An 18,334-nucleotide genomic window follows, 5' to 3' on the forward strand; every position below is an offset into this window, starting at 1 on the left:
CAGACAAGCAGAAGGAAAACGAGAAACTACGAGAGACTCTGGCCAGGCGGACGGCCAAACTGGAGCTGAGCAGGAAGGAGTGCGAAGCTCTGAGGCAAGAAAACAGCCGACTGCAGGAGAGGCTTGAACACAGCAGCCAAGAAAACTCCCAGCTGCAGGATACATTGCACTACAGCAAGGAGGAGCTGCACAGGTGCACACACACACACACACACACATTATCATTTCCACTCTCCTTCATGCAACCTGAAACTACACAAGGCTACTAATTACCATTCTAATGACTCATTACTATTCTAATTATTTCATACTATTTGTACAACTCTGAAACGTGATAGTGGATCATTTGGAGGCTCGTCCATGAACACACGCATGCTACCATTCTGTAATGATGGTATTTGACCTGGTCCCTGACCCTGGTCCTACTGACACAGCTGCGTGAGGCTGACACCCAAAACCTGGAGTCCGGTTTGCTGTCAGATCACGTCTCTCCCGTTCCTTAGCTCGTCTCCTGGCTGTGTGCTTTGTGGACTTTGTGTTACTCATAGGTGCACCATGTAACGAAGCTCTCAGACAGCGCGTTTCTCACTGTAAATTACTCAATGAATATTCACTTGAATCTTACAAGTTATTGATAGGCAATAAGTTTGATTTCACCAAAAATACATTCCATACCTTTTATTTAATTCCTTCAAAGTCTTCAGTACATTTATTATATGAATCTGGACAGACATGGACTGGTTGGCGGAGGAATGGAACCACCTGGAGTTTAGACTGTGTTGCCACCAAGATGCCCCAGCTAAGCAATTTTCATCATTGATTTGTGTGTGTGTGTGTTTGTGTGTTTCCAGGCTGCAGTGTGAGGTGAAGCTCCAGAGGCAGCAGCTGTCAGACTCGCAGCATCTTCTGCAGTCACTGCGGGTGGAGCTGCAAGTTTACGAAAAGCTCAAGGCCGAGGCTCAGAAACACGACGGTACTGCTTGTTTTTTATGTAGCCTTATGTAGTTTGCAGTAGGCTGAGACAAGACGGCCTGAGCAAGCAACAACTGCACATCATCTCATTTCTTAATTATGCTTGAATTTTTCCATCCAGCTTCAGTTTTTTGTCTGGAAACTCGTATTTTGTCTTTCATTCCCACTGGACACAGTAACTTATGACCCTGCAGTCTTTGTTTACAAATGTAGCATGATTGTCCAGTCCCGAACGAGCCAGTTGAGAATCAGCAGAAAGCAAAGGGGAGGAAAGAAAACGAGTTCACCTTTCATCTAAGTGAAGGTTTTAACTCAGGGCTGTTTGTTTCTGTGCCGAGCCTCCACGTCCTGCTCTGTGACACGAGCGTTTCCCTCTCCATTGTTCCCTTTCAGCAGAACCCAGCGAGGCGCCGCAGGAGTCCGTCCCTCCCTCCCGCTCGGTGGACCTGAGTGAGCTGCTGCTGGAGATCAGACACCTGAGGCTGCAGCTGGAGAGGAGCATCCAGACCAACACGGCCCTGCGACAGCGACTGGAGGAGCAGCTGCTCAGAGGACCCAACCGCTCGGAAACCATCAACATCAACTACCTGCTGTCCTCTCCAGGTAAACAAATCAAATGTGACTGATGTACTGCAGCGCAGACACGGACAAGAATCTGCCACGTCAAGCCACTGTTGGTTTTCTCATGTTTCTTAGATGAAGGAAGCAGATCACCGGGTCGCGAGGGCTGCGAACCTTTCCGTCACTCATTTCAGAGTCACAAGGAATTCGCCAGCGTCCGCCACGGTAAGAAAACTGCATCAGACATGACGTGAAGTTTAATTCCGTTAATGTCCACCTGCAGACCATTTGCACTGTTTACCTCACCTACTTGCACTACTTCCACTCTGTACTACCTCACTTTTGTATTACCTCCAGAACCATATTTATTTTACTTATCTTATTTTATTTTGTTTTACTTTATTCTATTTTATTTTATTTTATTCTACTATCATATGTTACTCTTTCTTACGTTCTATGTTTGCACCAATCACCAAGACAAATTCCTAGTAATGTGAAACCTCTTCACTTGCATGGCAATAAAAACGATTCTGATTCTGACATACAAGCCGCATTTCAAACACACCTGGACGTGCTGCAATCCTTTCAGATGAGAAACGGCGTGCTCGCTCAGAGATGGACGGAGGCTCGCTCAGCAGCAGCTCCGGCGACAGCGTCTCTGGCGCTCCCTCTCGCCTGGTGCCGGGTCACCGGATGTGGGCCAGTCGCAACGGCCGCCACGTTTTGGGTCTGATTGAGGACTACAACGCCCTCCGCAAGCAGATCTCAGAGGGCCGGAAGCTGTCGCACAGCATGGACACGCAGCTGCACGAGTGTCTGCAGGCATTCAGACAGCAGAGCACCGACAACAAGGTACGAAGCTGCAGCTCGTGGAGAGCTGACTCGCAGTGCTGGAGATGTGAGCTTATTTTTATTTCTAATCCCGATTTTTTTATAGATGATGGAAGAGCAGCATCTGAAGAGTTTGTCCGGCAGCATGACCGCCATGCAGCACGTGTTGGAGGAGGCTGGTCGACTGCTCAAACTGGTGTGGAGAGTCTCTCTGCCGGCTGCTAACACAGCAGGGGACAGCGGCAACAACCAGCAGGTAGACGGGCACAGAACACATAAACTGTATCCAGCCAATGCAGTTTAGCATCTACAGGAACCTCATCTTAATCTTTTTACCCCCACCATGTCAGGATGAGCTGCTGAAAAATGAGATTGCCAGACTGAAGAGCAGGCTGTCACAGCAGGAGAGGATGCTGAGTGGAGCCGTTAAACGCCTCCGAACGACCAACCAGCTCAAAGAGGGAATGGAAAGAGTCATCATCGATCAGTGTAAGATGAACTTTTATTTAGACGCTTTGTACTCCAACTTACACCAACAAGTAGTCAGTTGTAAGGAGAATGAATGAAGAATGAAAATGCCATATTGTCTGCTTCTCCAGTGAGTTTTCTTTTTTCTGATTTATTGTTCAGTCAACAGATTCAGTTTCTGTTCTTCTGTGTAGTTGAGAAAGAAGTAAACAACTTGACATCATTATTTCTTCCTCCTGTCTAGTGTGTCTAACCCACGGAGTGCTGAAGAAAGCCAGGGGGAACTTAGAGGTGAGTTTACAAAAGCAAAGACACGTCCCAGTTATGAAATGTCAAACTCAAGCTCTTGTCCACTGTGGTAAAATTCTCCCTCAGTGAATCGCTTTTCTTTTCCTTCTCATCCTCTGTGACGTAACGATAGACAAATCACTGTAGCCTCTTTGGCCTGAAGGGCCTGTGTGGAGGACCAGACGAAGGTCAGTGTGGTTGAGGTGCAGCTTTTGATCTGATGCATGAGACCGTGTTGATCTGGTTTGCATGAAGCAAACACCAAACTGCTGCTACTCAGAGTTACCAGTTTGTTGGGTTGATTTAGCAACACCTTGTCATGTTAAAAAAAAACATCTATTGTTTCTGCTTTGGATGTTTTAATGAAGGTTTAGCTAGCTGTACCTAATAAACTGGAAATGTGCTCTGCAGTGATGATGCATGAGAAGCTTTTTCTACTGAGGCATCTTTGAAGGAATATGTAGGGGAATTTGCTCACTGGCTTTCTTGCCAAGATCCAACAACCAGCACCTCTAAAGCTCACTAATTAACATGTTGGATCTTATCTGTAGAAAAACCAATGAGTGGAAACTTCTGGCTTAACCCGTTTTTTTCTCTCTTACCTTTGGACAGAGCCAGGCCAGTAGTTTCCTCCTTGTTTTTAAGTTTAATGTTAACAGTCATGTCTCTCGAGCCACATTGGGTAGACCGATACGATAGCTGCCTTAAACTCTGGGTGACAAAGCTAAGAAGCTCACTTCCCAAAATGTGGAAGGTTTTCCTTTGAAACGAGATGTCGGATGCATGTGTCTGCCTTCAGCCCCATCTGGTCTCACCCTGCATGTCTAAAGATGTGACTGCTGGTGTGCGCAGGCCGATGTTACAGTACGACGTCACCTTGTGTTTCAGGAGGTCCCAGTCAGTGGCCAGTAGGGGGCACTGCAGACCCTCAGCCCGAGCAGACGAATGTTCTAAGACGGACTGCAGGCCGACGCTCTGACTCGTCAGAGGGTCACGACGACGACGCGTCCTTACACTGCAGCTTCTAAATCTTTTTCTAACAGACAGCTGAAGTTCATCCTGCCTTTCTGCCCTGCTGTTAATCTGTCACCTTCTGGATATCAAAGCCTTTTTTGTACTATAAATTGCACAATTGCCTGCCTATAATCATTTATTTTAGGTACTGAAGTTGTAAAAGTTTTTTTTTTTTTTTTAAAGAAAAAGAAAATGCCTTTGTAAATAGTAATTCCTACAACTTAAATATTTTTTCCTTTTATTCTTTTTATATGACACTTATAAGAACAGGAAAATGTATTTTATTGTTGACCTTTCGTTTTCACCTTTTCGTTTTCATCGGTCAGTTTATGTATAGGACGGTTCAGGACTACCGTGTGTTTAACGAATTATGTGCAAATGCAGTAAAAAAACTTTTAATGATGAAAGCCGACTGTGGTACAAAAGTCCCTTTATTAGCATATACAGTTTTGTTTTTTGTTTTTTAAAAAGTACAAATCTTGGCAACCACTTTAAAATGTTTACATGAATAAGCAGAGATATAAGAAAATAGCAAAGTTCAGATTAAGTTTTAGCAAAAATGAAGAGAATTAGAAAAAGTATAGCACTGCTTTTCTACTACATTTAGTCATTATACATGAGTACCTGAATATACTTAAACTTATACTTGTCATTTCTTAAGAAGCACTTGAAACGTGTCTGGTCAGTGATCAGGGTGACCTATAAAACTAGGCCTTGGAGGACAAACTACAGTCAGCGACTGATGTTTTGTAGCACCACGATCTCGTTTGTAAAACGTGTTTGTTCAGCTTCTCATTCAGCGCTTTGGTTGCGATCGCGTCAGATTTAGTTACAGCAGCGGTTTTTAGCAAAAATGAAATGTTCACCAAATTATGGCTCCAAACATCATATTAGAATAAACACGGAAATTTGTGCTATTTTAACTTCTGCAATAACAGTACATAACAGGGAGGCGTGACACCAGAAAGCTGTTTTCTATTTTCCGATTGCACTTCTCGAGGTACAGGGTCAAGGTTGGTTTTGTAACGACAGCAGCAGCGAGTGTCTGGGATCTCCTGCTGAGAAGCGCACGTCTATCTCTGCACGAGTCTGACAAAAGCCTGAACGAGCTGGATGAGCGGTTCCTGACCTTCGTGGCTCGCCTTGGAGCCCGGCGTGGGTGGCTTGGACTGGGCGGAGGGGAGGATGCCGCTGGCCGGAGACGACGGGGAGCCCCTGCGGAAGTGACGGGACAAGCTCGACAGCAGAGTGCTCTGCGGGTGAAGCGGAGAGAAAAGCAAAGTAAGGCCGACGTCATTTTGCATTTACTCAGGGACACAAACATGTACAGGTTCATCTTTTTAAAGTCTCGGTAATTTCCTAAAACAGCTGAGTAGTTGAATAGCTTTTGGACAATAATAATAAAAAGCTAATACTTGCTAGCAGGATAAATTGTGTGGGATTTATGGATAAGAAAAGTGTTGCACATCTGAAGTCCACAAACGGGTTCAGAGAGATGTGATGTCTCACCAGTTCAGAGCTGAGCTCCTGTTTGAGCCTCTGTTTGTCCCGAGGCAGGATGGTGGGATCTTTGAGACAGCGGACGGCCTGGGAGATCAGCACGTAGAAACAGTTCTCCATGGTGAACATCAGCAGTGACCTGAAGGAAAAAGAAAAACAAGCTCGTATTGACTGAATATTCTTACGCTAACTAATATGTTACCTGAGCAGTCTGACACTGTGGGAAAGATGCTTTTTTCTTTTCTTTTTCTTTTTCAACATTGAGCATGAACCAACAGCTGGTTAGCTTAGCTTAGCATAAACACTAAAAGATAGGCTGTCTCTGTCTGACAATGAAAGAAAAAAAAACCTTTGATGACATTAAACAAAACAAGCAACACTAACAAATAAATTCTGATACCTTTGGAAGTCGACTCAGTCCCAATGAGTACAAAGCGAATAATTGCATTTTCATTTTGTTAAATTATTTCCTTCAAACAAAGTTAAAGTTGACCTGTGAGATAAAAATTAAGTCACTGAATAATATTTCACGCAGCTGGAGGCAGACGGACTCACTTCAGAGCTTGGATCTCCTCCGATGAGGCCAGTGAAGCTATGCTCAAGGAAACCGGTTCCTTCTTCTTCTCCATCTGCAAACAAACGGAAACAATCAGGGAACTGCTGTTGGAAGACGGTCACTGCAGTTACTCATCTTTATACCAAACATCTACCTCGCTCAACATGCTCAGGGCCACGTTGATGGTGGCCAGCAGGGTTCCGAAGGAAGGAGCCACGTCAGGGTCAAACGCCGGCGTTGTGAAGCTGAGCACAAACAGGGTTCGATACTCGGCCAAGTCCATACTCTGACACACACAAACAAATCAGCAGTTTATTCTCCTTTATGCTTCTGTGTTCACACCTCTGCATTAATCAGACTGATTCTGGAGACACAGCAGGCAGACCTGGTCCAGGAGTATCTGGCAGCAGTCTGGAGTGAAGTGCTGCAGGGTTGCCAGGGTTTTGCTGAGGATCTTCAGCAGACTGCACTGCACAGCCAGCAGGGCCTTCTGCTCAGCTTCCTCTCTCTCCCCTCCACCTGCTGCCTTTTTAGACGGGGTTTGGGGGGGCCGCTGGGTCCTCTGGAGGGGGACGGGGGGCAACGCCTCGCCGTTTTTAGCCTAAAAAATAAATTCCAGAAAACCATCATTTGTCTGTATAAATCATCCAAGAGCATTTTTTTTAAACTGTTTTCTCTTGGCCGGAAGAAGTACATGTGGAAAGTCCTTGTGTCTGACCTGGAGGTAGTGATGAAGCATCTTCTTGCTGTGCAGCAGGTACGTGCAGGTCTGGCACAGATAGCACAGGTTCACCTGCACAGAGGAGACGGAGAGAGAAACCGGGTGAGTGGACGCTGAAGTGTGAGCTCAGGTGTTTCTCGTCGCTCGCGTGCTGCTTCCCTCTGGACTTGCCTGTACGTCTTGGAGCAGTTTGGGCAGGTGAAACTGCCACTCCTTGCAGAAGCTCGAGAGCTGCAGCAGGAAACCGACCGTGTGATCGGCCTCGTCCAAACACGCCAGGCTCTGCACGGTTCGCACGGCGTTCAGACACTGAGCGGCACAGAAGAGGAAAGCAAGGTGAGCAAGACGAGCAACAAAATGTATGTCGACTTTTCATCCCGACTTTGTGTTCTCCTGATAGAAATGTCTTGTGTAAAGTGGTTGTGGCTCCAGGACTTCAACATACTGCAACATGGATCAGCGACAACATAACTGAATACCTTTGTGTTTTTGGACTGTAAGACAAATTGGGCCGTCTGAATAATTTATCTTCTATCCAGCAAATAACTTTAACTGATGAAAATAATCTTTGCTCCAGCTCCAAAATAATTAAAAGACAACCACAGACTGGTTTAGTCGTCCATATTCACGCGCTCTCGTACCTGCAGTATGCGTTCCTGATGTACTCCGACAAAGTCCAGGGCTTCGTTGACGAAGTTGTAACGCAGAGTCTTGAGCAGACTCTCCATTAAAGACATGCAGAGACGGTAGACCCCCGGCCAGCAGGCGGAGTCCTGGGACTTTCGGGAGAAGCTCTGCTCGGAGACGTGGATGTACTGTGATATGGTGTCATGCTGCCACGCAAAGCATAAAAATGTTTCTGTGAAGGTCACTGCATTATCATTACCTGCGACGCTCCATTTGGAGAGCCCTCATAGATACTCAGAAGAGGGAGGCAGATTGTCTGGATGACTCCTGCTCCAGCAACAGCTGCTGCCCCCTGCAGGACAAAGGAGGACACAGCTGATATATTAAAGTGATAAAACATTTATCAGCATTTAAACAATAACATAAAATATAAAACACCAGCCATATTGTTCAAACCTCACAGCAGGAAGGTGTGCGGGTTTACCTGTGGAGTGCGGGCCAACGTGAGCAGCAGGTGAAGTGCTGCCTCAGTGAAGTAGAGGTTGTGTTTGGATCGCAGGCTGAGCTCGACGGCGCTGAGCACCGAGGGCAGGACCGGGACCTTCCTCATCACCGAGACCCAGTGCTCACCGTCCTCATCGGTGCGACACAGCTCCTTCGCCAAGTGCAGGGCGAGCACACACACCTGGTGAAGAGAGCAAAAGGCCTTGAGTTTACTGTGTGTTGGATTTCCACAACAAGATGTAAAAATGTACCGACTGCCGTCGTTAGTGAATCATCTGGCTGCCAGAGGGACAAATATTCCCATCAGAACAAAATCTTCTGTCTCGGCTCACCCCGTCTCTCTGGTCTTTCTGTGGACCGCGGGGAGAATCCGTCTCCATGCTGTCGTCCTCCTCCACCGCGTCACCAGTCTGGTTCATGTGGCGTGTGCTGTCAATCAGCGCCAGGGCCTCGTCTTTCACCGTCTCGCACACAGACAGCAACAGCTGGGGCAGCTGGGAAATGTCTCCGCCTGGTTGACAAAGACATTAATCAAGAAAAGGGCCGAGCTACAAAGCTCTGCCACGTCACATTGAGACCCGAACTGAAGTCTGACCGTTGAGTCCCTGAATCTGCAGCACCGAAATGAGTGCAGAAAAGATTTTAGCTTTCGTCCTCTCCATCATCTGCTGGTCGGCTTGCAGGACGCTCTCCAGGATCAGGGAGAGCGGGGACAGGATGTCAGGAGCTGTCGCCACGACGCTGGAGACACGAGGAGAAACGTTAATGAGAGATACAGAAGTCAGGATACATGAAGTGTGCACTTTTAGCTGCAAATTTAAGGAAACTAAGAAACTCTTTAAACGGCATGAATTCACACCTTCTCCACTGCTTGAGGAGGATGAGAAGGAGAGTGGCCATCATGGATCCGATACGAAGACAAGGTACAGACATGGGTGTGGTCAGCTGAAAGAGACAACAAGAGTTAGAACGTAAAACAGCCATGAAACGAGGAGAAATACGAAAGTAACACGAGAAACGAGGAGATCTGAATTACAGGAGGCCCTGAGGACTTACAGCCGCTTTGGCGCCGTCCAGGACGTCCATGAAAAGCTTCAGTTTGGTCGAGTCCTCCGTCATCTGCATCACATCCGACTGAAAATACAACAACCACCATGCACTGAATCTCTCAGGCCACTTAAAGGTACAGGACACCAAAACAAATCAGTCAAAATAAATTTGTGGTAAATATGCCCTTTTGATTTCTGAGTTGGCGCTTAAGGGGCGAGTATTCTCCAACAGAACTACTTGACACGTCAACAAGCATGAGGACCGTGATGATGTTTGGTGTGACATACGTGGCTGGTGGAAAGAATGAGCAGCATCCGCCACGCAGAGATCAACATCTGGGTCTCGGGGAAGTAACAGATGCCTTCCTCCTCCATCTCCGCCACGTGGCACACTAGAGACTTGACATACTGGGACCAGTACTCGTATCGTCGCGCACTGGAAAACTTCTGCAGGCCATCCTTCAGAGACTGCTCCAAGGAGCCGCTGCAACAACAAGGACGCAGTCAACATCGATCACGCGAGATCTGAGCCGCGGCCTGCAAATCAAAGCAATAAATATGAGACACTTTGATTTTGTTAGGGATTCTGACGTTACCTGACAACGTAGTAGATCTCCAGGCCGATGATTTTCATGACGAAAGCGCAGGTCTCCAGAACACAAGGCTGAGGGGAAAACACACACACACACACACACACACACACACACACACACACACACACACACACACACACACACAGAGCGCTTGAGCTGACGTACGTGACACCCAGTTAGTTACTCATGCAGTCTGCAGTGCAAAGACACGTCAAAGTACCTCTGTGGTATCTGAAGGTGGGGCCAGGGTTCCGAAGAGAGGAGTCGTCAGATTTTCCCAAAAACGTTCTCTGTGTAAAAAGGCAGCGATATACTCATCAAACTCCATCACTCGGCCTTTGATAACATCCAGTTGCACATATTTTCCAGTCGAACGGAGAAATAGCGTGCTTACTTTTTACGTAAGACAGAGATGGCGCTGTCTCTGCGATCCTGCCAGAGGGCAAGGAGGAAGGACAGGGCCGCTCGGTGGAGCAGTGGGGGACACCAATATTTCCCCTGCTGTTTGGAGTCAATCAGGTCCAGCACCACATGAAGACAGCTCCACTCACCAAGCAGAAACTCCTACGGGTAAAAAAAAAACAGAACTCAGATATTCTGAATGCAGACGGAGCTGCAACTCAAAGTAAGAACGAATACACGAGCGTAAGTTCGTACCTTCGACCCCTCGCTGCCATCCTTGACTTCCAGATTGAGGAAAAGCTCAATGAGGCCGGGCTGGGTTTCCACGGCAACGGTGAGGAACTCGAGGATCATGACCTTGATCCTCATGTCTTCTGTCTTGCTCTGAAGCCGAGTGAGGAAGGCGTCCCGGATGGCTGCTGCGTCGTTACCGAGGCAAGCGTAGACCGACATGGGAGCAACCTGCAAATGGAAGAGCGGTGGAGCATCAGTATTTGCTGTTGTACAAACCAACAGTACAACATCTATTCAGAAATAAATTCATCACTTTGAACTCATACTGCATGAACACTGTGTTTCCTCAGATAAAATCCAGCAGCAAGATGAAAGTCGGGTCTTGAATGATGGTCGGCAGCGAATGGCCGGGGAAAAAAAACAACGGTGGATAAACTCCTGCTGGCTGTCATGTTAGGTGCAGGTCAACCAACTAATGACGTTTAATGACAAAGTTTCTGTTGCTTTACTATAACAGATTCGACAGGATAGCCACGCTTATTCTAAAACTGTCATGCTCACGATTACTCAATGACTGCGGGTGTACGTGTGTTAATGTCTCAGCCAATCAAGATGGGACATTTCAAGTGATGAATAGGAACCTTGCTTGAGACAATATGGCAGATGCTGGAAGTCCTTACTGTGGCGAGCCTTTTGAGCAGTTGGATTGCCAGGCGAGGCAGCGCTGGGTCATGTTTGTGATAAATATATTTGGCCAAGACGACTATGAGATTGTTCCCATGGCCACCATGTTGGGTCAGTGCCTGCTCCAGAGGGGACACAGCGTCAGACGGCGGCTTCAAACGGATGACGTTGTTGGTGACAGAGAAGGCCAGTTTGACTGTCTGGATCAGGATCTGACCAGGACCTTCAGAGCCGCAGCTGGACAGCATCACAGAGGGAAGAAGAAGAAGACAATAAAATGTAATTACTGAATTTCTAATCAGGACAACACATTTGAGTTATGACAGAGTGTGGAATATTTGGACAAATTATATGAAAACACAACCAGGAAGTCTAAACATGAACCCTCGGCTTTTCACCTGCTGGGCTGTGCAGCCAAGACCACATCAATGGTGTCCACTCCAACTCCCATGATATTGACGACTGCCTGTCCAGCCTCAGTGTTTGCCAGGCTGTAGATACACAGAGACTGCAGGGTGGGAGTGCTGCATCAGGGAACAAACAAGTACGAAATGTCTGTCAAAGGCAACCAAAGGAACTGATAACAGAATTGTGAACTTCAAAACGAATCCTTTTCAGGTGCAGGAATGTTTATGCTTACAATTATTCCTGCCAGCCTCTTTGTGGGAGTTTCATGTTTAAAGAGAAATGTGCATGTAAAATGGATAACACCAACAGATTATCCTCACCTGCCCTGATCCTCCCCCTCTGGGCTCAGGTTGAGGATGGCATGGATCAGCTCCAAAATAAGACAACCTGCAGCAACATTAAAAAGTGTTTATTCGGTTTTTACTTAACATTTCCCCATGTGGAGGAAAGAAACTTCCGCCATCAGCGTGACGTCAGACATGTCCTTACCGATCCTCTCCCTGACTCCATAGGTGTTGTAACGCCACTTATGGTAGGTGGGCAGCATCTCCTTTAACACCAGCAGCACACAGGGGATCAGGCCTTTGTTCTGAGTGCTGCCAAGCTGACCCTGAAACCCAAAACAAAACAACTTCATTCTGCTTTATTTTATGTAAAATGTCATAGTTCAGCTGCTGCTTGAGAATGCTGGCCTTAAAACAGTTTCACAGAGGTATAAACTGTTGCTACCTTGACCAGGGTTGTAATGAGACGAATGAAGGCGATGGTCACAGCGTACTCCCCCCTGGGCTGTTCGATCTGGACCAGCAAGTTGCCATAGTTACCTGCCTTCATCCCTTCAGCACTAGGAAAAAGAAAGGTTTATTTGATGCGTTTAAGTTCCCCCCCAAGGAATCTGACATTTGCCAGACGTATTAAAACGGCACACAGTTTGAGCTTTTCACCTTACCTCACACACTGAGGCATGTTGGTCAAAGGGTTGGACGCAAAGGGGAGGAAACCTGTGTGGTGCAGACTGGACCACACCTAAAGTTATTAAAAAAAAAAAAAAAAAAAAAAAAAGAAAGAAGCGTTTGAGGATGATTCAAGAACACTTACATTAAATCCTTAATTTTACTTGCCATTCACACCAGCAGAACCCAGCATACCCACCTTCCCAGGCATCCTTGCAGCCAGTACAGAGAGGCAGTTCACACAGGAGGCGATCACATCCACCGGAGGGTTGATGACTGATGTTAACCTAACAGACAGTAAAACACACAAATGGAAAAAAAATACTCGAGACTGTTTCGAAGTATAAAATAACAAGCGCACTCCAGAGTTGGCTGAGTGTCTCTGTAAGGTCTGTTCACCTCTGCAGCAACATGTAGATGCGTGAGGTGAGGGGCAACAGACAATCCGACACAGTCCAGTCGGTGCTTATGATTTTATGGACCAGATCCAGGATGGGCTTCACACGTGTGCAGTGAGCTATAACATCTAGAACAAGAAAAGGTAGCGAAATACAGACAAGTTAATTATGCAGAGACAATGAGTGGGATAAAAATCAATAGTAATTATTCACATGACGATAGAGTACAAAACCATAGAACATTGATAGCCTCATCCCTTGAAGTAAAGATCTGCTTGTGAGAAAATGTGAGTGTACCTGCAGTCGAAACTACATGGAGCAGCATCTCCACCTCACAGGTGAAGAGAGTCCAGGAGCTGTAGGAGTAGTCCCAGCGAACCACGTACCCCTGGTCGCCTCCAATCATCACCTGGCCCTGCACTCCCTGTGGCATCCACAGGTTAGTCTGCCCCGCGCCTGATGGTGAAAACAGAAATGTTAAAGTGGAGGTATGGACTTAAATCTTCAATAATTATACACAATGCAAACAGGCATCCGAAGCTCACCCTCAGACATTTTTGGGACACTAAATTCTGTGTCCTTCTTAACAACAAAACAAAACTAACCGAGAGGATAGAGGAGCTTTGGCGTTTGTCTTCTCCACAGCGTCTCGTCATCTTTGGAGATGATATCGTTGGGTTTATGTTTGTAAACTTGCGTGAAGAAGGACATCTTATCCAAAAAATTGTACACCTGTCACATAAAAACCAGAACAATGTTAAAGCATTGGCTTCAGGCAGGCTGAGCATGCACATGCCTGTTCGTGTGTGAAACCTCACCTTTTTAACGGTCGACTTGTTTGACAGCAGAGCAGTTAGAAGCTGTAACAGGGGTCCAATCTTATGGGGGAACATCCCAGCTGCACTGTCCAGGATCATTCCCAATCCCATGTTCGGCTTCTGGATTAAAAATTTGATTAAAAATACAAATTAACAACATTTAACAATTTTTTCTTTCATTTTCCAGAACTTTCTCATCTTTGTTTTGTTTTGTTTTTCTCACCATTTCCCAAAAAACTTCAGCCAGACTGGGAGCAGACAGGACCTCACAGGCAGCGTCGATGAGATGGGAGCACTGTGTCTCCACACCGTCAGTCTGTCACGACAGTTACGACAAGGAAGGTTACAATAAGACAGGTTACAAATACGGAGGTGAGTAAGTTAAAGTTAAAGTTAAAGCATAACTACATGCTAAATCTGAATGCATACCTGCAGGCTTTCCTCTTCAAAAGACGTGATCACAAATGAGAGGAGGCCGTAGATACACATCTTTGCTGTGCTTGCTGTGCACTGGAGAGATGAAGAGTGACAAAACTGAATGTATTATAATAATACCAATATATATCTGAGAATACACCCTGGTACGTGCATGTTTGTATTACTGCATCGTACATTTTAACAGGAAAATTTTTTTTTAAATTTTTTTCAGAAAATGTTATTTTATTATTTTCAGTGGCAGATTCAGTGGCAAAACAGTTTTTTCAAACTGATTTTTGAAATCAAATGTATATTTTCTCTGCTCTTTACTTCACTGACCACAGACACAAACCACAGCTTGAAGGGCACGATTATAAAGCCCAAAGTCTCATTTAGCTCAGATTGCGACTATAAAACTAATCCAGTGCAGCAGTTTTCCTGCTGCCAGGTGGTTTTCATTCTAGCCATCTCATTAGAGACTGATTTAGGTCAGAGGCTCCATGTGATTAAATTTAACCACCTGGTGGAGAAAAGCAGAAGCACGTCGAACCCTGAGGATAAAATCTATGGCTCTATGGGCCTTGTTTCAAGTGTAGGTCAAAACCTCGTGAAGGGACGTCCTGGACAGACGTGTACAGCGACAGGTTGATCAAAATTACTAAACGGCTGTAGTAGCTGTGCCAGCAGCCCTGACCCAAGTATGTGTGGTCTCTTACATTATTCCCTGAGGCTCCGAGGCCTTTCAGCATGGCTGAAATGTACTTGAACACCCCCAGCTGCAGGGCGGTGTTTCCTATCCTCCTGATCACGGGGCTGGACTCGTCTGGTCGCAGAGTGTGTCTCAGCAGCACCCAGGACAGCAGCACCGGCCCATGATGGGGGATGTCACCAAACGTCAGCAGCAGCTGATCCATCTCCTGCGGAAACAGGAAATGTTGTAACTTGGATGAACAAACACTAGACTGGGGATTTGTGGAGGTCATTCGCAAACATTATGTCATCCAGTAGATGCGAACCTTGATGACGTCAGGAGCACCGGAGAACTGATGCTGCTCTGTGCAGTCTTCCAGGGCGCATTTGTGCAGGAAGTCGATATCCATTCCCTCAATCAGGATGAGAGAGCTCAAATATCTGAAGGCCAGAGAAACACACATGACATTAAAAACTAGACAAGGAATGAAATGTGAAGCAATCACAGAGTTGGAACTGCACAGTTGTGACTGTCCCAAATATCAAATATCAAATACTGATATTTGCAAAAAAGAACAAAATGTTCTTTAGGATCAAGTGAATCAACAGAGGAAACTTTGTCCACAGCTATAAGTTCATCTTCCAGGATGCTGAGTCGGATTAGGAACAACGTAGAAATACAAGGATAAAAATACAAGGTTCACAATGAAATTGTCTTTATTAGTTCACAAACATACGTGTTTTTTAGCAGTACTTCCTGGTCGACATAATGCTGTGCGCACACACAGTGTGGCGCTCTTACCCGATACGGTCGACCAGCGCGTCCATGCTCTTGTCGACTAAGTGTCTGTTGGTCTGCCGCAAACCAAAGCCTTGTTCTTTGAACATTTTGGTGAAGCTCAGCAGGTCGGACGGGCTCATCTCAAAGTAGGCGTAATACAGGAAGATGATCTCCAGCAGCAGAGACTGTTCTCTCAGACACTGCAGGAACCATAGCGACACCTGCCTTTCAGTCTTAGAAAAATAAAGAAATACAACTTTATTTTACATCCTTTGATGGACAAATGTCACTGTCAGTCAAACAAAAAACATGAATAATATGTGATTTGCTTAAGATTTATTTTACAAACAAATTATCACCATGAGGTTTCCATGAGTTTCCCACGTTGGCGCTTCTGCTTTGAAGAGCTTCTCAAACTGCGACTGGTAGTTGCTCACCAGATCCTTCTCCAGTTTATTGACGCAGTTACAGTACTCAGTCTGGACAAAAACACAAACACACCATTTGAGTTATGTTACAGAAGAAACAACAAATAAACTTATTTTCTGTGTGAAATGCCAGACTAAAACTAATTCTTTTCATTTTCTGATGCCGTTTCTCACCCTGTAGGGATGTCGCTCATCCTGAAAGTACGTCAGCAGCAGCAGGACACATCTGAGCAGACACATGCGCTCATCGTAGTAATAGTCCGCTATCTGTGGACACATCACGCACGGGCTGGATTAAATATGGAAATGTTACCGTCGTGTTGAATCAAGTGTGACTGGAGCTTTGTACCGACCTTCAGCAGCAACGCCTGGCTTTGTCGCTCATCCTTGAGAACAACCTGTAAGGAAAACTCCGTCAGCCACCATCTGAATATATTTCTTATATCATCTTCTTACAATCCGTTTTGTTTCTCATGTAAAATGGTGATCTTAATCCAAGTAACCATAGCAGTAAATCCCACATAAAAAAACATGGAGGTTAGGTGAAACATTTATCAATATAATCATTATTCTACTAACAGATACCTTTAACGAATCACGAGTTCCTCTGTAGTCCTCCTGTAGGTAGCACTGTAAAAGCTGCACACTCTGCTGCTCATCGAGACCCTGCAACATTGTTAAAGCATTAAATCGTGACCGAATTATTCTGACGTGCATCAGCAAACAAAGACAGTGAATCTACATCTTCTCACCAACAATTTGCTGATCCTAAGACCGAAATCCTTCAGGGGTTGTGCAACGTCTTTGTTTTCCTTCACTTTTGCAGCAGAGGATGAGCTGGAACAAGCAATGCTGACAATTACTCTTTCATTGTGATGAATAAATGTATTTGATGAGAGGATCAAACTGTGAAATACCTGGGTGGTTTGTAGTAATTGAGTCCTTGATGCAGTCTGTCCCAGTGTCTGTCAAGTTCTGCCTCTATCTGAGCCTGCGTCCGTCAAACGTTTCAGATTAAACAAGAGCAGAAAATAGGATTTTTGTGTTATTTTCTGTACTATACACGCCAATAGGCTTTAAGCAGACAACAAATATATTATAAAGTGCCAAAACTGCCAAGTATCAATATATCTGTGAGTGTGGTACATCCTAAATTACTCAAAAGAAAGATTATTCCACTAATTACACAAGCGAGATTATTTAGCCACCTGAAGACAAATCTATCTTAAACTCTGATTCAACCTCCACACTGGGTGGCAGCTGCATACTCTTGCAAGGATCAGTAAATAAAAATATGTAGCAAGAAAACATACTGGCTCTCGCAGTGCAGATCTTCCTAGCAGGATGGTCCATAATTCCCGACAGCTCCTAAGAGAATAACAGGTGAATTTCAGCAAAGCGATAACTGACATTAATACACTAAACATGAGACAGCAGGAATCAGTATTCAGTTCATCTAAATGTGAAGGTAAAAGTTCATCTAATTAGGCAAAGGGCTTCTATAGCATTTTTATGGCGGTGGGTGCTATGCTTTTAATATCTTTGGTAACGTTGTTTTTATTTATCAGGCATTTAACTCGTAAAGCCAGTTAGAGAGATTTATGTCTGGTAATTCTGTCTAAAAACAGCTTTTCCAACTTGAAGAAAAGTTAATGTATCCGAATACATCAGCGTCGTGATTTAAAATGACTGAGATGTGAACATCAGGACTCACTGTGACTCTCGTGGATGTATTTTAGACACCATCTTTTAATGTTAAATCTTTATACTGATGTTACTGAAATTGAAAATTACCAGTTTATATCAACTGACTGTAAAAATCATTTTATTTGATTTATTAACGGTGAGAACAGTTTGAGTGGCGGCTCATGTGTCCCTTTTCAAGCGGTGCAAATGCGAAGGGAAATATTTTCTCCTGAAGTCTAAGCTAACGAACTAAGTCACGGTTCTGTTCCTGCGCAAAATCAAGAGGTCAGCCTCTTCTCTTTTGTCACAATTAACCATTGTCGGTTATAGGAATAACCAACCATGTAGGCATGCTGCTCGTTCGTTTAAACAATCGGAGTTAGAATTCAAGAGTCAACATGCTGTTGTTGACATGCGGCTGACACCGCGCTACTGAAAAGCCATTCAAATGTTCAACTGTTAGCACTTGCTAAGCTAAGTTAGCGTGGTGCTAACATCTCAAAAGATACACTCTCAAATATGAATGCTGATGCTGATAGGATTTAATAAACAGCCATATTACGTGAAAAATTTCAGCTACTGGTAAATACTTAAAAGACACTAATTAAAGAAGGCAGACGTTAAAAAGTTTGTTGCTATCTGCCTACCTAACGCTCATCTCCGATTCCGCCATGATCGTTCCTGCCGTGTGATTGGTTGCTGGGCTGCGGCGTCATTATCGTCATAGGGCACGTTCTTCTTCGTCGTCTCC

General features: G+C 45.2%; 2 protein-coding genes across 8 annotated transcripts in view; one reads left to right on the forward strand and one right to left on the reverse strand.

Annotated features, from left to right (window-relative positions):
* Positions 1 to 4,348, forward strand: part of LOC124051335 (myomegalin-like) — a 29,615-nt gene extending 25,267 nt beyond the window's left edge. For 5 of the 7 annotated variants that reach the window (XM_046374608.1, XM_046374612.1, XM_046374614.1 and 2 more), the window contains 10 exons: positions 4 to 193; positions 852 to 973; positions 1,366 to 1,575; positions 1,669 to 1,758; positions 2,123 to 2,385; positions 2,471 to 2,620; positions 2,715 to 2,853; positions 3,077 to 3,123; positions 3,254 to 3,308; positions 4,009 to 4,348. In XM_046374608.1, the coding sequence (XP_046230564.1) occupies positions 4 to 193; positions 852 to 973; positions 1,366 to 1,575; positions 1,669 to 1,758; positions 2,123 to 2,385; positions 2,471 to 2,620; positions 2,715 to 2,853; positions 3,077 to 3,123; positions 3,254 to 3,308; positions 4,009 to 4,148 (1,406 nt within the window). In that variant the 3' untranslated portion in view covers positions 4,149 to 4,348. The remainder of the gene's footprint in view (positions 1 to 3; positions 194 to 851; positions 974 to 1,365; positions 1,576 to 1,668; positions 1,759 to 2,122; positions 2,386 to 2,470; positions 2,621 to 2,714; positions 2,854 to 3,076; positions 3,124 to 3,253; positions 3,309 to 4,008) is intronic. The other 2 variants (XM_046374609.1, XM_046374615.1) reach the window with 2 other exon arrangements.
* Positions 4,349 to 4,547: 199 nt separating this feature from the next.
* On the reverse strand, positions 4,548 to 18,332 carry nup188 (nucleoporin 188). The gene is made up of 43 exons (XM_046374616.1): positions 18,231 to 18,332; positions 17,211 to 17,265; positions 16,815 to 16,888; positions 16,650 to 16,734; positions 16,483 to 16,563; positions 16,251 to 16,295; positions 16,072 to 16,164; positions 15,829 to 15,948; positions 15,491 to 15,702; positions 15,015 to 15,129; positions 14,715 to 14,915; positions 14,011 to 14,091; positions 13,805 to 13,897; positions 13,582 to 13,701; positions 13,369 to 13,495; positions 13,061 to 13,219; positions 12,765 to 12,891; positions 12,565 to 12,652; positions 12,362 to 12,438; positions 12,142 to 12,256; positions 11,902 to 12,022; positions 11,733 to 11,799; positions 11,403 to 11,528; positions 11,001 to 11,241; positions 10,342 to 10,548; positions 10,079 to 10,248; positions 9,905 to 9,974; positions 9,688 to 9,755; positions 9,380 to 9,575; positions 9,099 to 9,176; positions 8,902 to 8,987; positions 8,638 to 8,783; positions 8,375 to 8,553; positions 8,023 to 8,223; positions 7,798 to 7,890; positions 7,553 to 7,705; positions 7,083 to 7,220; positions 6,909 to 6,983; positions 6,576 to 6,791; positions 6,345 to 6,476; positions 6,190 to 6,263; positions 5,644 to 5,773; positions 4,548 to 5,387 (listed from the first exon to the last, which is right to left on the reverse strand). The coding sequence occupies exons 1-43, from the start codon at positions 18,254 to 18,256 to the stop codon at positions 5,208 to 5,210; spliced, it is 5,241 nt and encodes a 1,746-aa protein (XP_046230572.1). The 5' UTR covers positions 18,257 to 18,332; the 3' UTR covers positions 4,548 to 5,207.
* Positions 18,333 to 18,334: the final 2 nt, after the last annotated feature.

The sequence above is a fragment of the Scatophagus argus genome, chromosome 20 (genome assembly GCF_020382885.2).
Source record: "Scatophagus argus isolate fScaArg1 chromosome 20, fScaArg1.pri, whole genome shotgun sequence".
In the NCBI taxonomy this organism is placed as follows: domain Eukaryota; kingdom Metazoa; phylum Chordata; class Actinopteri; family Scatophagidae; genus Scatophagus; species Scatophagus argus.

Bases quoted from the DNA above. Each gene is read 5' to 3' on its own strand.
- nup188 (XM_046374616.1), bottom strand. From the start codon at position 18,256: ATGGCGGAATCGGAGATGAGCGTTAG. The intron at 13,496-13,581 runs GTGAGGTTTCAC...TTTATGTGACAG, and splicing joins ACAAGTCGACCGTTAAAAAG to GTGTACAATTTTTTGGATAA. The intron at 8,554-8,637 runs GTCAGACTTCAG...TTTGTCAACCAG, and splicing joins GCAGATTCAGGGACTCAACG to GCGGAGACATTTCCCAGCTG.